General features: G+C 40.7%; 1 protein-coding gene across 1 annotated transcript in view; it reads left to right on the top strand.

The window, feature by feature from the left end:
• Positions 1 to 19,183, top strand: part of GSDME (gasdermin E) — a 249,894-nt gene that overhangs the window by 61,175 nt on the left and 169,536 nt on the right. Inside the window, exon 2 of the mRNA XM_069211399.1 lies at positions 15,765 to 15,995. Coding sequence (XP_069067500.1) covers positions 15,785 to 15,995 — 211 coding nt within the window. The 5' untranslated portion in view covers positions 15,765 to 15,784. The remainder of the gene's footprint in view (positions 1 to 15,764; positions 15,996 to 19,183) is intronic.

Here is a 19,183-nt window from a genome sequence, read left to right as displayed (position 1 = left end):
ATCGAATCCCCTAATGCCTTATATACCTCCACTGGAATGCCGTCAGAGCCCGGAGCAGTCCCGGTCTTACTGCTATTCAAAATTCTCCTAATTTCCTCTGTCGTAATTGGAGCATTCAGTGCTTCCCTTTCCTGCGGTGCTATACATAAAGATATATCGGACCCCAACCAATCCGTCACCATATCTTCTCCCACCTCTAACTCCTCCGAGTACAATTGTGTAAAAGAAATGTGAAAAGCAAATTCTATTGCCGCATCGTCCATTCCTCTTTCTCCTGACTGCTCCATTTCAATCTCCTTAATATAGTTCCTTACTCGATCTGCTTTACCTTTCCAGGCTAACAACTTCCCAGCATTTTCCCCATACTCAAAATGAGCCAGTTTGCTTGCCTCCCATCTCCTTAGAATTCTTCCCTGTAATACATTCTCCAACTGTTTTCTCAACCCATCCAAACTAGCCCTCAAAGCCTCTGTCTCACCTGATTCTATCAATTCAACCTTATACTTCCGCATTTCTTGCTCTAACAAATTAATTTAATTTCTAAACAATTTATGCTTCTGATATGAGATATTCGTAATCTCCCCCTGATAACAGCTTTAAACGTATCCCATACTACTGACATTGGGGCGGACCCTACATTTACACTGAAAAAGAATTCTGATTCCTTACGCAATTGCATCACCACCTCCTGATCCAGTAGCAAAGAACGGTCAATGGTCCACCGATTACTAAGTATTCTCTGCGGAAAACTCATATCTAGCACGACCGTAGAATGGTCAGATAAGTGAGAGGGCAGATATACTATCTTTTTCACAGCCTCTCTCAAGCGTAAATCTAATAGGAAATAATCAATTTGGGAGGCATGCCTGTATTTCTTATTGAAAAAAGAAAAATCCCTACTACAGTATTACCCACCCTTTGTCTCCAAATATGGCACAAACCAAATTCTTTCATCATCCTCCTTAAATATTGTTGCGATTTGGGCGTGCCTCGCGACTTACAATTATGCCTCTCCAGCTCATTATCTAACACAACATTAAAATCACCCATCATAATGACTGGGTCTGAGAATTCAAGAAGCTGAGAAAAAAGCCGTCTTAGAGGTTCTATATCATCACTAAAACAAAATTACGACCATCAAACTGTACTTTAACTTCAACCCACCGCCCCACTGTATCCGATCTCACCTCCAAAATTACTACATTTCCCTGTAGTAACCATTTAAACAGAATAGCCACAACTTTAGTATGATAATTGTGCTCTGTACATGCAAACGCTTGAACCCACCTCAGCTTTTTTATTACGCTAATACACTCAGCCTTTGCTAAGTGTGTTTCTTGCAAAACTAAAATTTGTGCAGTTGAATCATGCAAATACTGTAATATTCGATCCCTTCTTCCTCTCGTCCTCAGACCATTAACATTCCAAGAGAGAATTTGCAATGATGTGTTCCTTGTCCCCTGGTCTCTCCCCCTGCTAGCTAGCTCTCAAATATTGCAAAACAAATAACTGGGTTGAACAAGGCACTTTTTTTTAATACTCTTCCCCCCCCTCCAACCCCTGCCCTACCCAGCCTCCCCACTCCCATTCCCCCGCTACCCCACCCGTGGAGAACCCCCCCCATATAAGGACCATAATTGGTCCAAATTTTAGAACGCCCCTGCATTCCTGGGTGATTTAACCCCTAAAACGATGCTATTTTACAGTCTGCCCACCTTTAACTACTTCCAATAGTTCATTTGCATCAGTCGTATCTCTAATATTGTACATTTTGTTATTGTACATAACCCGGAGATAGGCTGGAAATTTCAACTGAGCCGAGACCCCCAGAGACTTAAATATCTCCAAACGCTTCCCGAGCTCCCACTGCCTGTCCATAGTAGACCTAGATAAATCTGACCTAATCTCAAAGACAGCATCATTCACTTTTAAAGATTTTTGTTTTAACGCTCTAGATAAGATCTTCTCTTTCATCTGATATGTCAAAAAATTTATCAAAATTCTCAGAGGTTTACTACTATTCATCCGCATCCTAAAGGGATCCTGATGGACTCTCTGAATATCCTTTCCGATTTCCTCCTCACTCTCCTCCAGTCCCACTGCCGATTTGATTAGCGAAACCACAAAGGCCTTGAGATCATTGCCTTCCGCACCTTCTGGCACTTTCAAAAATGTCTTAAGTTATTTCTTCTTGAGTCATTTTCCAATTGCTCAATCCTATTTTTTAATACCTGCTCATTTCCCTTCAATGCATCAATTTCAACCTTATGTTGACCCAGTTCCTCCTTCATACCACCCATAGCTTCTTCGAGAGCCTGAGTTCTCTCCATTAAGCCATCAATCTTTCTTTCTAACACTGCGCAAACCTCTCTTATCTCCCCTGGATTTACTTCTGAATTCGCAAAGCCTCTCTTTACATCCTCAGAAATGGACAAAATCAGTGCCTCAAACGAGGAGCTCTGGGAAAGAGAGGGGGGAGGAACAGCTTGAGAGGTTACAACTGTAAGTAAAGGGTCTTGGAACTGTAAGGCCACTATGGTTAAGCTCTGAACTTGAGGGGCGCCCAACTGCTCCTTACCAGACTGCATCAGGGGGAGTGTCTTCTCCAGCCCTGCTCCCTCTTTGTTTCCTCCATTAGCTTGGGACAACGCAACCGTGCTATTATCCAACAACCCCCTACCCTCACCAGAGGAATCCGCAAGCTGTAAGGTAGAAGCCTCCATTGCCGCTCTAACCTGACCGGGGGTAAGCTTGACTACTTCCGGCCTCACTTTAAAAAAAGACCTCAGGAGGGAGTCAGCTTATCTCTCCCCTTAAGCTTACTTTCCCCCTCTTTCCTCGCGGCGCTCCTTCTTCCTTCACATGGTTTAATTGTAGTCTTTTTCTTGCTTATGCCCCCCTTATCTTCCAACACCAAATCAGATTTGTCAACCTGAAGCTGACCAGTCCCCTTCACACTCGTTAAACCAAAAGGGGGAGGGGAGTATCACCATCCCCCACCCACTTTGCCTCACCGTTCTTTGACTGGTCCCCCTTTCAGAAATGCTGTTAGTCAGTGCTCCTTGCCTCGCCTTCTTTATAACCTCGCTGGTGCAGCCGCTGCCGCTATTCCCCCGAAGGGGAATACGGGCCGCTCCTCTCCGTGCTCGGCACGGCACCACAGCGCAGCCCCAGCTGCCTTCCACCTTTCCTCCAGTCTAAGGAACTGCAGTGCGCACATCCGTGTGTCCACTGCCACCGCAGTTTGACCGGCAGAACCGTTTCGTCACTCCCCCCAGGATCCGGAACCGGAAGCATCCTAGCGCGCTGCTAGTACGACGCAGCCCGCCATGTTCTCCATTGCATTGGCATGCCAAAATACAACCCTTTTTTGTCGAAAGGTACGGCTAGATTTTCGGTCATTTTGAGACTCCCTATTTCCATACTCTCTTAGTTAATGAAATATGCAGACACTAGCTTGCGTAACCCTAGGCACTTGTGCCCTTCTCTTTGTTCTTCTTTCACTCTATTGAGACCAAAAAAGGTCATCACTATCCAGTCGCTCCCATGGTTGGTGTGAAAGTGGCGTGTCCCTAGGTACTTCTGAGCGTTATTGGTGATGGCCCTTATATGCTCTAGGAAATGTTTTTTACATGAAACATGGTAATGCCCTAGTATCTGCATGGACAGGGACACTTGATGAAGTAGACTACATAGTCTGTATACAGCTTATATATTGTCTTATTTAACATGGTGATTCTTGAAAGAGAACACTATAAGTTCTAAATGGATTGTGCTTGCTTGCCTTGCACATTCTGCAAGGAAAAAAGCCCACAAGTTCTGTCCCCAACCATGTTCTTGCATTCTGTGGAAGGGGCTATGCACCAGCACATCTCTCATAGTTCTGCTTCTTGTGTATGTAATACCTGGTAGCTCCCCCACATAGTCTCTAATAGTGGTTTGTTCCTTAGAATCTCTCCGCTTTTGGTTAATTTCTCTGCCACTCTCTTTGATTCTTTATTAAAGGTTGTGATCATTCTAACCTTTTTAGACGTTGTGTCATCATCTTGCGAGACAATTTTGTGTGCCTGTTCCATATAATAAGTTATCCTTGTCTTTGGATTTGACCTTGGTTATTCCTGTATTGAGGACTCTGACTGGATACCCTCTGGCTTTAACCCTCCACATCATCTTATGAGCATCCAAGACCTTTACCTAAGTGCTGCAGTTCCTCTTCAGTCTTATCAACTCCCCTTAGGGGATTGGTTGACTGCTAGCTGCGTAAAGGACTGTATTGCCTGCTGTCTCTTTTCTGATTAATGAGGTTACTAGTTTGTCACCCTGCACCTCTGTTTGTATGTCTAGAAGATCAATCATGGTTTTGCTGTGAGACTTTTAACAAAATTATCTCCATTTGCTACACTGATATTTTGAGAGAAACACCTTCCCTTCAAAATAAATACATCATAATTCCACGTAAAGTTTCTTCTCTCCATAATATTGACTGTGTTCATTTTGAGCATTATATTCCCCATAATGACTTTATTTAACAAAATTATAACACTTAAGAATCAACAGTTTTACAGTAATCAGTGAGCGATTTCCTGTATCTCAAAATCTTTTGCTCATGCAAATATCCAGACCAGCATCATTGTCCCATCATAAACTGGTACATTCCTCATATCGATGCATATCACCCCACAACAAGTTTCAACAAACTCTGCCCTACAATAATGTGTCCTTTTTTAAGTTTTATGCCAACAAATTACATTTAAACTGTACATTAAATTCATGAATAAATAATAGAGTACCCATGTAAAGCATTTGCATAATAATTGTACTGTTAATCTAATATTCAAACATTAGTTGTTAGGAATCCAATTAACTTGTCTTATAATGTATGCATTAAGGTACATCTTTAAAAAAAAAATGCAAGCTATCTCCATAATTATCAATTAAGGGATTGCAAAATGTATTGAATCGTCTTGAAGTTACCCTGCATGTTTTAAAGGTGACGTCTACTCCATCCAGTTATTAATATTAAAAGTGTTTTGTGCAGTAAAGGGGCATATGCTCAATTCTAACCTATCCTCAGCATCTGAAGATTATATTTGATTGTATTTTGTGTTATATATATCCTACTGGCTGTTGCCAGCAGGTAGTTATAGTTAGGCCAGTTTTTCCATTGGAAAAAGTAATTTTTTGACTTGCCTACAACTTTGGTGCAGTTCGAATCTTCATGAAATTTTCCAAAAAAAGTGCTCATAGAAATATTGTACGTAGGAAGATTTGGGGTGATCCATCAAGAGTGGGCCAAGAAAAAGGCGGAAGGGCTCAAAGAAGCTGTGTTTCCCATTATAAGTTCCATAGGGATTTTAGACACGACTACAGCCTAAACCGCTGGCTGGAATTACACCAAATTTGGCAGGAAGGTTGGTACAGAAAGAGTGCTTTTGTTAATTGGTGTAAATCAGTTCAGTAGCTTTTCGGATATACAAATAAAAAGAAATATAGATATCTAGAGGCTCAATGGATTTGCAAATAATAACAAGCTCATGCAGGGAAATGCAGAGCTCTGATTGGCTTGCAACACTTCAACCAGGAAGTGTTGGCAGCCATCTTGAGACTCTGCTTCGGCTGAGTCCCAGAAAAAAGATTTTAAAAAAAGAAAAGGGGCTAAGGTAGGGACGCTTGACCCCTTAGCTCTGGTGGTGGGGTTCCAGCGGGACCCTCCCCCTGGGGAAAAAAAGTGCTTTTTAAAAAAACATGTTGCTGCAAATTCATGAGAAATTCACAAGTTTGCAGCAAAAATGAAAAATAAAACAAATTGCGGTTTCCCACGCTTGAGCCCACAGGTTGGCCAGGTTCTGGAGGCTTGTGAAAATAAAGGAGGGTGTGCACAGGGCACCCTCCTAGTGCAATTTTATGCCCCTGGGACTGCCATCTCCTTGGGGCTAAGTACATTGTGAATGCGGGGAGTTCATGTGGCTACCCGCTGCCCCGGGGACGGCCACCTCCCCGGGGCCAAACAAATTATGTATATTTAAGACCACACTGCCTGCCCACATCCCCAGGGATTGCCACCTTCCCGGGGCTGAATTTAAATAATAGAGGAGGGCTGTCACGACCCCTGGCCCTGGGGACCACCACCTCCCCTTGGTTTCATTTGGAGGGCTCCCATCGAGGAGCCAAAGATGGCCCTAGGGCCCACCACTTAGGGCCGGCCCCTGCTATGTCCCCGGGTGCCCACCCCCCGGATATAGCTGTTTGCTCTTTGATAGTGTTTGCTCTTTAACAGCTCCCACCATTCCAAAGCAAACACTCCGGTTCCAACAAGTAAGACCTGTCAAACAGCTTTCACTTGCAGGATGTGGAGGTTTCCATGGTTTGCCTGCCTGCAGAGATTGAGACGGGGAAATAGAGAAAGTGATTTCTCTCACAGAGAGGGAGCTGCATTTTTAGCAATTGTTTCATCTGTTTCTCTGCCTGCTTCAAAGCTGGCAGGGAAACAGATAAAAGGTCTGCTCCTGGTTGGCGGAGACAGTTTTGATGCTCCCACCTGTTGTGAGCGGACTTAGTGTTTGCTCTCACTTGTCAGGATCTTTGAAATTGTACCTGCTAGGTAAGAGGAAACACAGGTTTCCCTGTCCACGCCAGTGCAGGCAAGGAAACTGTTGTGTCCTGGGGCTTGGCACCCCAGGACATAGCTGGAGCCGCTCCTGGGGAATGGGGTCCTATTGCCAATTAATTGCTCCAGGAGTAGTGCCATGCAACTCCTCCCCCTTTTTGTTCAGGGCCGGGCCCCAGGGGATGGCAGTCCCCAGGGCCAAAATCGGCTCAGGAGGGAAGCCAGGTGTTTCCTTCCCACTTACTTTGTAAGGCTTGGTCCAAGGGGATGGGGTACCTGAGGCTGAAATTGGCCTACAGAGGGGAGACAGGGGAGCCCACCTCCCCAATAATACTTATAAATCCACCATCCAGGCCCTCCCGGTGGGCACAAAGCAAACAATCACGGGAGGCCACACTATTTTTTTTTTTTTTTTTTTAGTTTTACTTTGGAATTGAGGGTCCTCTAGAAATTCACAGTAGAAGTTTTTAAAATAAAACTTTTTGGGCCCCAGGCCTAGGAAGTCAGGTTATTTCTACCCTGCTCACTTGTCTGTTTTATTTTTAAAGGTTTTTCTTGGGACTTGACTGAGTCAAGGTCCCAAGATGGCTTCCTGGTTAACGTGGTGGCAACTAATGAGAGCTCACTACGAGATCTGTAGGATGTGCGTCCCTAGATACACATACATATTTTTTCTCTAATAACTGTAAAACTACTGGAAGGATTTACACCTAATTTCAAAAAACACTCTTTCTCAACCAAGATCTAGCTTTCTGCCAAATTTGGTGTAATTCAGTTAATCGTTTTGGGCTGTAGTTGTGTCTAAAATACCTATGGGAAATTGCAAGAGGAAAACGTGCTTTGACACCCCCCCCCCCCCCCCCCATTTTCTCAGCCCAGCCTGACGAATCACCCCAAAACTTTCAGCACAAAAGATGTCGGGAGTGGCAATCTAGTTTTGAAAATTTCATGAAGAACCGTCAAATGGCACCAAAGTTATTGATAACAGAAAAAAAAAAACTTTCCTATGGAAACAAGGTCTTAAGGTATAACTACCTACTATATATATATATATATATATATATATATATATATATATCATGAAACAGTGTGGTCATGGATCGTGAAACATACATAAAGGAGGCAATGAGAAGCATTGGTTACAAAGAAAACTATAGATTATTGAATGTGAATCCAGCGGATGAGTATGCCAAGAGCTATCATCACAAACTCAGAGACTGGCATGATAGGTGCCTTTTGGACAATCAAGCATATGAATATTTGAGAAATAACCATCCAGTGAGACCGGCTGTATACTTTCTGCTGAAAGTACGCAAAGGCGTCAATAATCCTCCTGGCAGGCCAATAGTGAGTGCTATAAAATCACTGTTAGAAAAAACCAAGGTTTGTAGACATTTTCCTCTTCCCATACGTGACCACTCTGCCCTCTTATATTAGGGACTCTATGGGCTTTCCTAACCAGATAAATTGGATTCCCTGGAAGAAAGAATATCTCATAGCAACAATTGATGTTGTTTCACTGTATACATCAATTGAACATGCACAGAATGAATGCCTGCAAGTATTACCTATGATCACGGTGTGTCAGTCTTCTCAAACACACACAGATGCTCCTAGAAATGTTGTCCTTGTGATTAACTCATAAGGTCTTACTATTTAATAACAGATACTACTTACAGATTTTTGGGGCGGCAATGGGAACATCATTTGCGCCCACATATGCCATCCTTATGATGGGCCACTGGGATGCTGAGACAAGATGAGAATAAGGAAGTCTTCAAGAAGGTTGTGCTGTGGGTATGCTTCATAGATAATTAATCCCTTATCTGGGACAAGATTTAACAAGATCTGATTAACTTCATTAAAACATGGGATGATAATCCCCCAAAACTTAAATTTATCTATGAAATCAGTGTAACATATCTGGACATTACAGTGTACATTGAGGAGGAGAAGGTCTGTATTTGCATACACAGAACACCACAAGCTGCAATAACCTACTCCATGCTAACTGCAGACATTCACAAGCTTTAAAATGGAGCACCCCATTCGGAGAACTCCTCAGAGGACAAGGGAACTGTTCAGAGTATTGAGAATTTGCCCAGGAAGCTGAAGGAGTGTGCCAGAGGTTCTCAGCTAGAGGCTACCCAAAGAGTGTATAGGTTGATGCATTAACAAGAACATGGACACGGAAGAGGGACAAACTCCTAATCTCTAAACAGCCCACCTCAAGGAGACTCATTAGAGAGAAATTGGCAACTGCTGAAACTTGATGAGACAATGGACCAGGTACTACCAGATCTCCCCTTGGTGACCTGTAGCAAACAGTGCCCCTAGGAGAATATTTGACAAACAGTTTCATGCGAGATACACCAAATGACAAGTCTAATTGGTTAACAAATCGGTAAAAAGAATTTTGGCATTGTCAAAAGTACAAGGCCTGTCATTTTGGATGGAATGTAAGCTTATTTAAATCGCAGAGTGGAAGAACATTTGCTGTTTAACATTGGATCAACTGTGAAACCCCATATGTGGTCTAGGTCTTAGAATGTGACTGGGGAAAAAAATACATCAGCAGTACTGTCAATAAACTAAAAATACAGATCCTACAACATGTTCGAGCAATTCAAAATCAGGATTTAACCAATGCCATGGCGAAACACATATGGGAATTATCATGGAGGCAATAAATCAGATCTATGCTATTATGGGATTCACCATGTCACCAAAGCACCAAGGAGTGGCGACCCAGAACTTGCATTGAGGAAATCAGAATCGAGATGGATATTTCTCATGGGTACAGAGGTGCCATGGGGACTGAACTCATGCTGAATTACATGTGTTCTTTGATAAGTTTTTGATCATTTGTTTTGCATTTTTCCAGAATTTAAAGTTGAAGTCATAGTTAAGCATTTTGATCATGTGAGAAAACAACATCATAGGTGGTTTGTCACTTCTGTTGAAAGCCAACTGTGGCATGCCTGACATTATTAGTGATGTGTTAGCTATGAAGGGATCGGATGGGAACAGTATTGATTTGCTTCGTCTGTGTGCTATATAGGTAAACATATATATTTTTGACTATTTTGTTCATTTCGATTACTTGTGTAGCATAAGATTGGATTATATGTACATAAGATATAAGGTGATGGTGTGTAGGCCTGTGACGCACATTTTTGATATAAGTATATGAGCACTGGTAAGCGTTATTCTGAGATTTTGACAATTTGATAATGCATAGGTGCAATAGGACCAAGTGCCTTTTTTGAGCGATTTAAGGTTAGATTATTAATGCAAATTCTATCATTGCCAGTACTGTTTATAAAAAAAAATACTAGTCACTTTAGAACTGTATTGTGATTTGAAAATAAATGTTGCATTAACAGGATGGTAGCAATGATTGCACATGAATTCAGAGATGCACTTTGTGATCAGGAACCAATTGCCAACATAGTGAAGCCTGTACTTTACAGTAAGAATGATAATACTGTTTACAAATGAAACACAACACTTTAAAATTACACTTTTGATTAGAACGTGATTGTGATATAACCAAGACAGCAGAAATGATTGACATAAATTCAGAAATGTGCTTTAAGACCAGAAATCAATTTCTAAATTAGTGAACCTTATACCTTACAGTGAGAATGTTACATTTTTTCTTTAAAATGCAATAATGCAGTGATTTATTTTTAACATTGAATGGCTTGTATATAATTGTGGTCACAGGCACAGGCGTAAATGTTTGTATAGCTCCGTGTGTTATCTATTTCTACTACTACTAATAATAATGAGAGGGGTGTAGAGTATTTTTTTAGCTCACTTGCACTGTCTGCACTTTATGGCCAGTTGAAAGCTCCGGCCGAAATGCGTCGCCACTTTTCTTGTCTGTCGTCGCTTGCACTTTTGATGTGGAAAAAATAAAGGAGCACAAGAGTATGAAAACACAGCACCTGGTTGTGCTGCCTGTTTCTTAATGGAGTCACTCTTGGCTCAGGAGGTGAAGGAGGGCTGAAGGAATGTGGCTTGAGGAGAAAGCAGTATGATATATATATTTAAGCCATATTTCACAGGGAACCATGAAATAAGAAAAAAACATTCCATTGTTCCCCGTGAAATATGGATTTCATCTTCATATTGACAGCTCCTTAACCATTCTACAGAGCTTTATCATCGTTAGCTCTATGCATGTAGGACCATTTATGCTGCAAAAAACACTAATTAGGCTTCACATTCTCTGGCAATATTATTTTCATCCGTTTGATCTATAAATGTTTTTTGACCTTTGCAAATTATGTGGTGCATGTGGTAAATACATAACTATCTGGTAAATGCCACAGCTACCAAATCGCATAAATTAACTGGTTACCACCATTGTCCATTGTTTTATCCACAATTTCTTCAGAAAAGTTAAATAAAAACCAAACATTCTGTTTGGAGTGAGTACCTTTTGTTAACTGCACTTTGGAGAAAAGAGCTTTTTCAAACGAACTACTACAAAAAATAATGAAATATAACAATATCTTAAAGGATAACGTAATGTGGTCCTAAATTGCCATCTCTGGGTTCTGGTGACATTTACAAACAACATGTAGACATTTTCCTATGAAATTGTATTTGTATTTCAGTCATAGAGTTGAGTTCAAGCCTGAAAGATGCATAGAATAACAACCTGCTGATACTTTTCAAGATAGGCATACATTTCACTCTATCAACAACTGAAGCTCTGCATTTTGATATTTGGGTCACAGATTTATTAATTCACCCCCAGTCTGCTCGCTCAGTGGGGCAGAAAGCCACTAGACACCAAAATAAGGGGTGGGGTGAGCCATCCAAGCATTGCGATATGCTCCCATACTGTAATAGCCTCAGGAGTCTTTCTGCCCCCCTTTCCTCTAGGAAAGCAAGGTGGTAGAGATTTACCCCAGTCTGAATTTGCTACATACCGGGGATACAGGGAAAAGAAGCAGTGGGTTGGCCCACCAGGCATCTGACTGTGCCCTTCCCCGGAATGAGCCCAACAGTCTTCATGCCCCCCTGGAGGCAGACTGTGTAGGTTTACCCCAATCTGTGCCCATCTCAGTGGACAAAATGCCCACTGGCCACCATGGAAAAATTGTAACATAATGAAGGCATGGTGGCCTGCCCAGCCAACTGCTGTGCCCCATTTCAACGCAGGCCTAATTGTTTTTCTACCACCATAAGGTGGAGGAAGGCATATTGGTGAGGGCTAGTCATAATCTGCCTTCTGGCCTGTGCACCACCTCTAAAGCCCCAACAGTATTTCTGCCTACCTTGGGCATAGACCCACCCCACCCTCATGGCAAGCAGGAGGAAATTTGGATTCTCTGGGTCATATTTTTGACATTTGAGCTGGAAGAGATGGGGTAAATCCCAGTTTCATCTCACATGCCATGGTGAATGGCTGCATTATTAGGGCACTAGGGAAGCTGGCAAAAAAGAATCCCATGGACCATGGGCATTTCTGAAACCTAGATACCTTTATGAATCCTGGGTGCCCAGAATGTCCTGCAGACTTCAAACGTTGGCTAATATCATGATTTTCTCATTTTTCTGTGGGGGTGATATCCAAAAGCTACCCACAAAAATTCCTACCACCCAGCATTGCCACACTTCGTGTGCACCTTGACAGGAACAGATGAAAGCTGACCATCTAAAGTAAGTGTAGTCTTTGCATGGCCACTGGTTTGGTCCAGTCTTGTTGCAGGCACAATGCTCAGCCCCTTGCAAGTAGGGTAACATTTTTACTGATGAGAAGCATGGGGGGGGTGGAAATTTTGTGGATTCCCACAGATTCCAGAAGTTTCACACAGGGCATTATGAGAAAAATGTTTAATATTAGTTAAATCTTTAGGTTTGTAGGGCATCATGAGCAAGAAAACATAGTGGGATTCACAGAATCCACACCACCCTGCACTCCCCTGGGTGTCTAGTTTTCAAAATATGTTTGGGTTTGGAATGTTTCCGTGGATTATTTTTCATGCCAAAAATTGATCATGTTGTGTTTTGGGACCTTTCCTATCATGATATTCGGCCCAGCTACACATGTGGAGTACTGTTTTATCAGGAGAAGTGTGGAACACAAAATAGTAGAGCATTTATTATTATTAATTGGACTTCTCTACATTTTTGGCTTCCAAATGTAAGCTAGTGTGAAAGTTAGAGTGGGTGACCCCGAACTAGATGTAAGAAATGACCTCTATTCTCAAATCTCTGTATCTTGTGCATGTTTAAAAATGCATAGATTTTCTTCATACCCATTTTACCACATAAATTGTGGCATGGTTGGTTGACAGTGAAAAATCTTACAAGCTTCAGTTCATTTGTTGGCTCCGGATATTTTGTGTTTTTGGACTGTCAGGAAACAATATCCATCCCTGCGACCAGAAGGGTCTGATGGACATAATGCTATAGTACCTTTGTAAGTCGGTCATTTGAGCAAAAATATTACAAATTAAAACTTTGTCAGCTTTTTTCATTTTTTTCAGTTGTCTTTTTTCTTTACATTACTGGTAAATTAGTTTCTTTTTGAGACCATGAGTAATCTACATAAACACATTCCTGCATTCAGAATTATGTTTAGTCTTAAGAAATGCATAGTTTGCTGTATTTACCTATAGGTTTCACCCGTGTTTCCACCGCAAATTGCAGGTAGGTTGAAAACACACAAAATAAGAAAAAATGGACTTCCACTTAAGAATTGGCAAAAACGGTGGTAAAAATGTTTTATTTTTAACTCTGCTTGTTGCTGAAAGTTGGTGAGCTTAGCACAGCAACCCTTTTATTGATGCCATTTTAGAAAAGAAAACCATGGGCCAGATGTACCAAAGGATTTTACCCATTTTGTGTCTATGGGAAAATGCTTTAGTACATATGGCCCCATATGCCTTCCTTGCAGCACTTTCTTCCCCATTATCCCCAAAACACACAAAACGATTCTGTATTTTGAATAGTTTCTTGGTTCACTTCAGTGGAATCCACAAACCACAGTTAAGTTTAGAATCGCCTGGATGTGAGAAAAAACGTGCATATTTGTTGTAAATAGCTTTTGTGGAAAAGAAGTTAAGGAGGCCTACCACAAATTTTTTAAAAAGTACTTAGCATCCTAGGAGGAGTAGACTTCGCAACCAAGTGGGCAATGACTACTCCTTGCCTCACCACACCCAATGCAGTAGTTCTTCCATGCCTGCTCAGTGTTAGCTAATTCTGGTTTTGGCGATGCTTAGCACATCATTAAGTAGGCACAACCTAATCAAAGGTGTTCTAATGGTGGCAGAAGCATTCTTGAGATTTGGTTTGTTTGCTAGTTCTACTTCCGAATCAGGGCTTCCCCTTTATTATTATTTTATGATTTCCACTGATGCCCACAAGAGTCCCCCTGCTTCATCAGTTCACCCTATCATGCCTGCTACTTCAATCAGTTTTTAATAATGTCCATGCTAAGCAGTACCACACACCATCTGATGGCAGTGTGCACTCAACCCTCATATCAGCAAACTAAGCAGTGGGTATTATTTACTAAATATATTTTTATAGCGTCTGAGACAGTTGCCCTCAGGGCGCTATCATAACTGTTTTTGTGCCTTTAAGAACTGTTTATGGCTTTAATGTATTGTTATTGGAGGCCAACACCGCAGAGTAACCGTCAGTAGGTCATAGAGCCAATATTTATTTGAAACAAAAGCAAAGTTAGAAAACTATATGCACAGTTATCCCTGTGTTTAACCAATTCTTGCTCAGAATTCCATTTCTCCCTTTCTGCTCTTTTCAGTGCTGCAGGATCAGTCCATGTTTTTTTAAAGATCGAGTCTATGGAAAGCTTTATAGGTCTCCTCAGCCTTATGTAATGAAAAGAAACATACATAAAAAGTGCATACATATATAGATATGTAGTGTGACTTTTGGTCAGTCCCCTGTATCCATTGGTCTGTTCAGCCGACATTCATGGTTTGCTTCCAACCAACACAGCATACAGGGTAGGGCGGGGTGTCAGCACACTTCAGTCATTGGCTCTCATGTATTGTGAGTGGCATTAATTGTGTGATCAGATATGCGCGTCTACTTGAAAAGAAGTGCAGTTCAGTGCGAGAGAATAGGGCCAAAAAGTAACTTTGCAAATGCTGTCTTTTTAGTATCTTTTTTAAAATTCATCCTTATGTATTTTTACAATGTCTTTGAGTTGCGGTAATTCAAAGCCAATAGTATATGTTCTTTGCATCAGTAAGAAGCATACGTTCCTGTAGTTTGTATTAAAACTAAAAAGGGTTTCTACATCTGTTCTAAGGTGCAGTGGTTAACTTTTTTTAAAGTTTAACATGTGTATCGCAAGCATATAGCTGCATCATTTAGCCAGCGGCATTTCTTAAAATGTTCTTTTTAATTTTGTGACTTGCATACTTCGAGACTGTCATTAACACTTTGGTGCAGATCCTAAATTCGGGTTCTTAGTCAAGTAACTTATTCGTTATATAACAGGTCACCTTTGCCCATACAGTGAGTGAATATTTATTTTTTTCGAAATATTGTTTGTACCCAGTAAAACTGATAGGAGTTTAAAGTTTTTGTCGCTGTCGCTCAACTGCTGCATTCCACAATCTGCCAAACGACAAGAGGCTATACTCGAGAGTAGAATGATGAAATCTCATCACCACCATCAGTTACCAGTCTAAGGATACATACCATAGTCCAGTTCCAAAAAGGATGTCTTTCTTAAACTTATGCCATTTACAAACAAGAAGCAAATTACCATTGACGCAGTAGAAGTAATATGTTTGACACCAGAACGAGTAGTATTATCAGAAAATATGGTTGCTCGCCAATATGATTGGGAATTGTCTGAAAACCAAACTTATCCAGAATCTGACTGGAAGTGCGACACAAGGCTGTTCTCTAGAAGTTTTGTGTACCATTGTTGATTGCAGTGTTAGGTATCTCATGTTGTTAAACTAAACCATTTCTACACACATCAATATTTGGCAACACACAATATCCGAAATAATATACCTAGTTTAAGTATAAACCAGCATTTACGCTCTTTACACAGTTCAAAATGACATTAGTTCTGCACATGTTAACAGACTTTAACAGCTAAATAATTTGTCTCAAGTCTGGGTATTAATACCTTTTCCGTTTTCAGGTTGAGACAGAATCATTAAGATGTTTGCAAAAGCAACGAAGAATTTTCTACGAGAAATTGACTCCGGTGGGGATTTGATCTCGGTTTCGAGTTTGAACGACTCGGATAAGCTGCATCTCCTTTGTGCAGTGACAAAGCGAAAGCGATTCTGGTGCTGGCAGAAACCAAAATATCACCCTTCCTCCTTCACCCTCAGTGATGTACTTAAAGATAACAAGCCACTGGAACCAGGTAAAATACATTGTACTTGTTTATTGTGACAACAAAGCTTAAATGTGTAGTTCAAGTTCGTTTTTCAAAATGTGTACTTGTTCTAGATTCTTTTGTTGGGATTCTGCCATCCTGCCACTATATGTCACTCACAGGGGCCCTCTATGAACCTGCCTTTACAGCAGTATAGGTCAATATATACGTTAACACGTATCCTACTTAGTGTTGTTTCACTTTTTGGTCCAGGTTTCTGTTCCACTTCTTTGATGCATTATAGTCCTAGTAGTTCCCTGTGTCTTCACACCCTCCCTAAATTACGTCCTGGTGGTGGTTTCCTGTTCACTTATTTGATTAACAAACCATATGGTTATATGAATTTAATTTTCTCAAAAAACGTTTGGCTTGGAGTAGTGGTTCCAGGAAGAATTTGAAAAGTTGAGTTTTTTGTGATAGCCGAATGATTAACCTGAGTGACTAAAGTCTTCAGTGCTGTGTTCCAACATTTTGGTTCTTGCACTTTGAAGCTTCTGCCTCCTTTCAAGCAAGCACATGATAAGGAGATCTGAAGTAGGTTTTCAATGGATGAATGCAGGGAGTATTTTGGAATCTACAGCAGTGTGTTTTTGCAGTGATATTAATTTCTGAGTGAGAGTGGGCAATAAAAGTGACTCAGCGATTGACAGAAAGCCAGTAGAATAGTTTGAGCTTTGTAGCTTTCTTTCTTACAGCAATTTTCTGGCCCATAATGAGGGGACCTAAACTTTGACGTACTAATAAGCATAATTAACGTATGTAAATGTGGTACGGACTTGAGTCCTTGATAGTCCCTACAATTAGGAAGTCTTACATGGTAATGATTTGAAAGATGCTTTAGGATTGATGGAGTCCATGGTGAAATGTGCTCACTACAGCTCCAACCTAGCAGATGATTCATGCTTCAATCACTAGTGATTCCTCAGGATTTAACTTGGATTTTGGCTTGATTGACTTGCCTGGGAACATTGGAAGTGTTTCATTTGCGTAGAGATCTGTTTTCCATTTAACATTGTGGAACAACAACACAATTTCGAAACCTCTATATTTCAGGAAAACTATTTTTATTCATGGGTTAGTGGTCAGGTTTCTGTGGAATAATAGTTGTTTTTCTTTCTGGAGCCATGGAGGCGAAGTTGAGTATTGACAGCTTAAATGCTACACTTAAGGTTGCAGTTGCCAATTGTATAAAATCTTTTGGAGAAAAAGACCATATTCTAATTGTGCGCTCTGATTGATTTTAGACTCCTAAAAGGTTATGTGAGGAATATCTGGCACACTCTTGGTAGCTTAGCTAAAGCAGCAGGACTTTCCTCACACAAGCGTATGTGGTACATGTGCAATTGTATCTAAATAACATTGGTAAAAAATCAAGAATATGACATTTCTGAAACAAAGGTTTATAAACAGAAGAACACAATGAGTAAAATGATGCAAAATTGAAGAAAATCAGATTTAATGTATTGTTGATTAAGGTATAAAGAAAACATTTATTTTAAAACACTGGCTAAATACTATTACATCAAGGAGTAGAGAAAACATGAACATAGACTCTCCTTGCAGTTGATGAATAAAACACTGTTGGCACAAGTTGATGGATTACATCAATCAAAGGTTTTACCTCTGGAACAAAGCTGCAAGATCTACCTGACAAACTCCTCAAAATGCATTAAACATCTATTTAGTTCTCCCACTGTACAACAGCCTTTTCAGCAAAAAGCTCAGAGATGGAAAAACAGCTTAAATGAAGGCTCTGAGGCCCTAGAGCCATGGTGACTTTTTCTGGTAGGGCTGCCATCTTATCTCAGTATTACATAAATGTTTTTTTTCTACATTCCAAGTCTTCTAATGATCCTGGTCATCCTGTATAACACATTATGACTATAAGCCGTTTCAATTAGATCACTGGGATACAATATGTAAATGAGTCAATTATTCACAGTCCTCTCTGTCAATTTATCTTGAAATGTACAAACAAAATGTGCATTTGGTTAATTTCAGTCGGTCTTTACAGTGGTCATCCAAGCTTTGGTGCTCGGCTATACACAAGAAGAAAGATTGTATGAGCTAACGTTAGTCTTTCATCCATTTCAAAGGTGTGGTCACTTTTGAAAAGGTGAAGATGGGAATGAGAACACCCATCTGTGAGCAAGGATCGTAAAAGAGCTGATAGGTGTTGGACTGGGGCGACGTCATGCACCAAGATTGTTAATAAAGCGCCTACGTTTGTAGCCTCCTGAAATCAGCCGTACAGGCATATGGCTTCCTTGAGTCTTGGAGGATGTGCTACGGTCATGGGCTTCCAGAAACAGAGAAGTTGTGTTTGGAGTATAAATTGTGGAAAGACTGACCCACCCACAGCTACAGCAAAATGGTATTGAGGAGTACCTGAATCTGGATTTGCAGCAGCTGTGGGTAAGGGCTATACAAGGAGACACTGTTACTTCTCACTTGGGGATTCCAGAGAATATGGTGCAGTGAGGATTGTGTATATAAATGAATACCAATGGCAGGATGACCAGTGTGAGGGGCGAGCAAAATACACCAAATGTGAATTTTGTTTGTACATTTTAAGCTAAATTGACTGGTAGGACTTTGAATAATTGGCTCTCATTTAGATATTCTCGTGCCCTCGCCATGCACTGCTAATTACCCTACAAATTCCAGCACTCATGACAACTTTGATAACATCATTAATAATAACAATGTAATATTTGCAGTAAGAATTTTGATGAAAAAACTTAGCATGGCGGGGGCAAGAGTTATAGTTACCTAAGGGCACAAATTATTGTTACTTGAGATAACTCTAACTATAACAGGTGAGCCTAACTATAAAGTCACTGTAACCTTTGGCTTTTTATGTGAATTTCTATTTTAAGTTCTGTTTTAAGTTTATTTCCTAACTATAACGTCCCTGTAACCTTTGTTTTTTTCAGTGACATATAAATATATATATATATCATACCCTTTCCACCCAAAAACCCATTCCCACCCTAAAACCTAAAAATGCCCTAATTACCCAAAAACCCTTACCCACCCTAAAAACCCCTTAACACCCAAAACCCATACCCAAACTAAAACAAAAAAATGCCTTTGCCATCCAAAACCCCATACCTACCTTAAACCCTAAAAATATCATGCCACCTAAGAACCTATACCACCCTAAACCGTAAAAA

This window comes from Pleurodeles waltl, chromosome 10, assembly GCF_031143425.1.
Source record: "Pleurodeles waltl isolate 20211129_DDA chromosome 10, aPleWal1.hap1.20221129, whole genome shotgun sequence".
NCBI classification, from domain to species: Eukaryota; Metazoa; Chordata; class Amphibia; order Caudata; family Salamandridae; genus Pleurodeles; species Pleurodeles waltl.
This window is presented reverse-complemented; position numbering and strand designations above follow the sequence as displayed.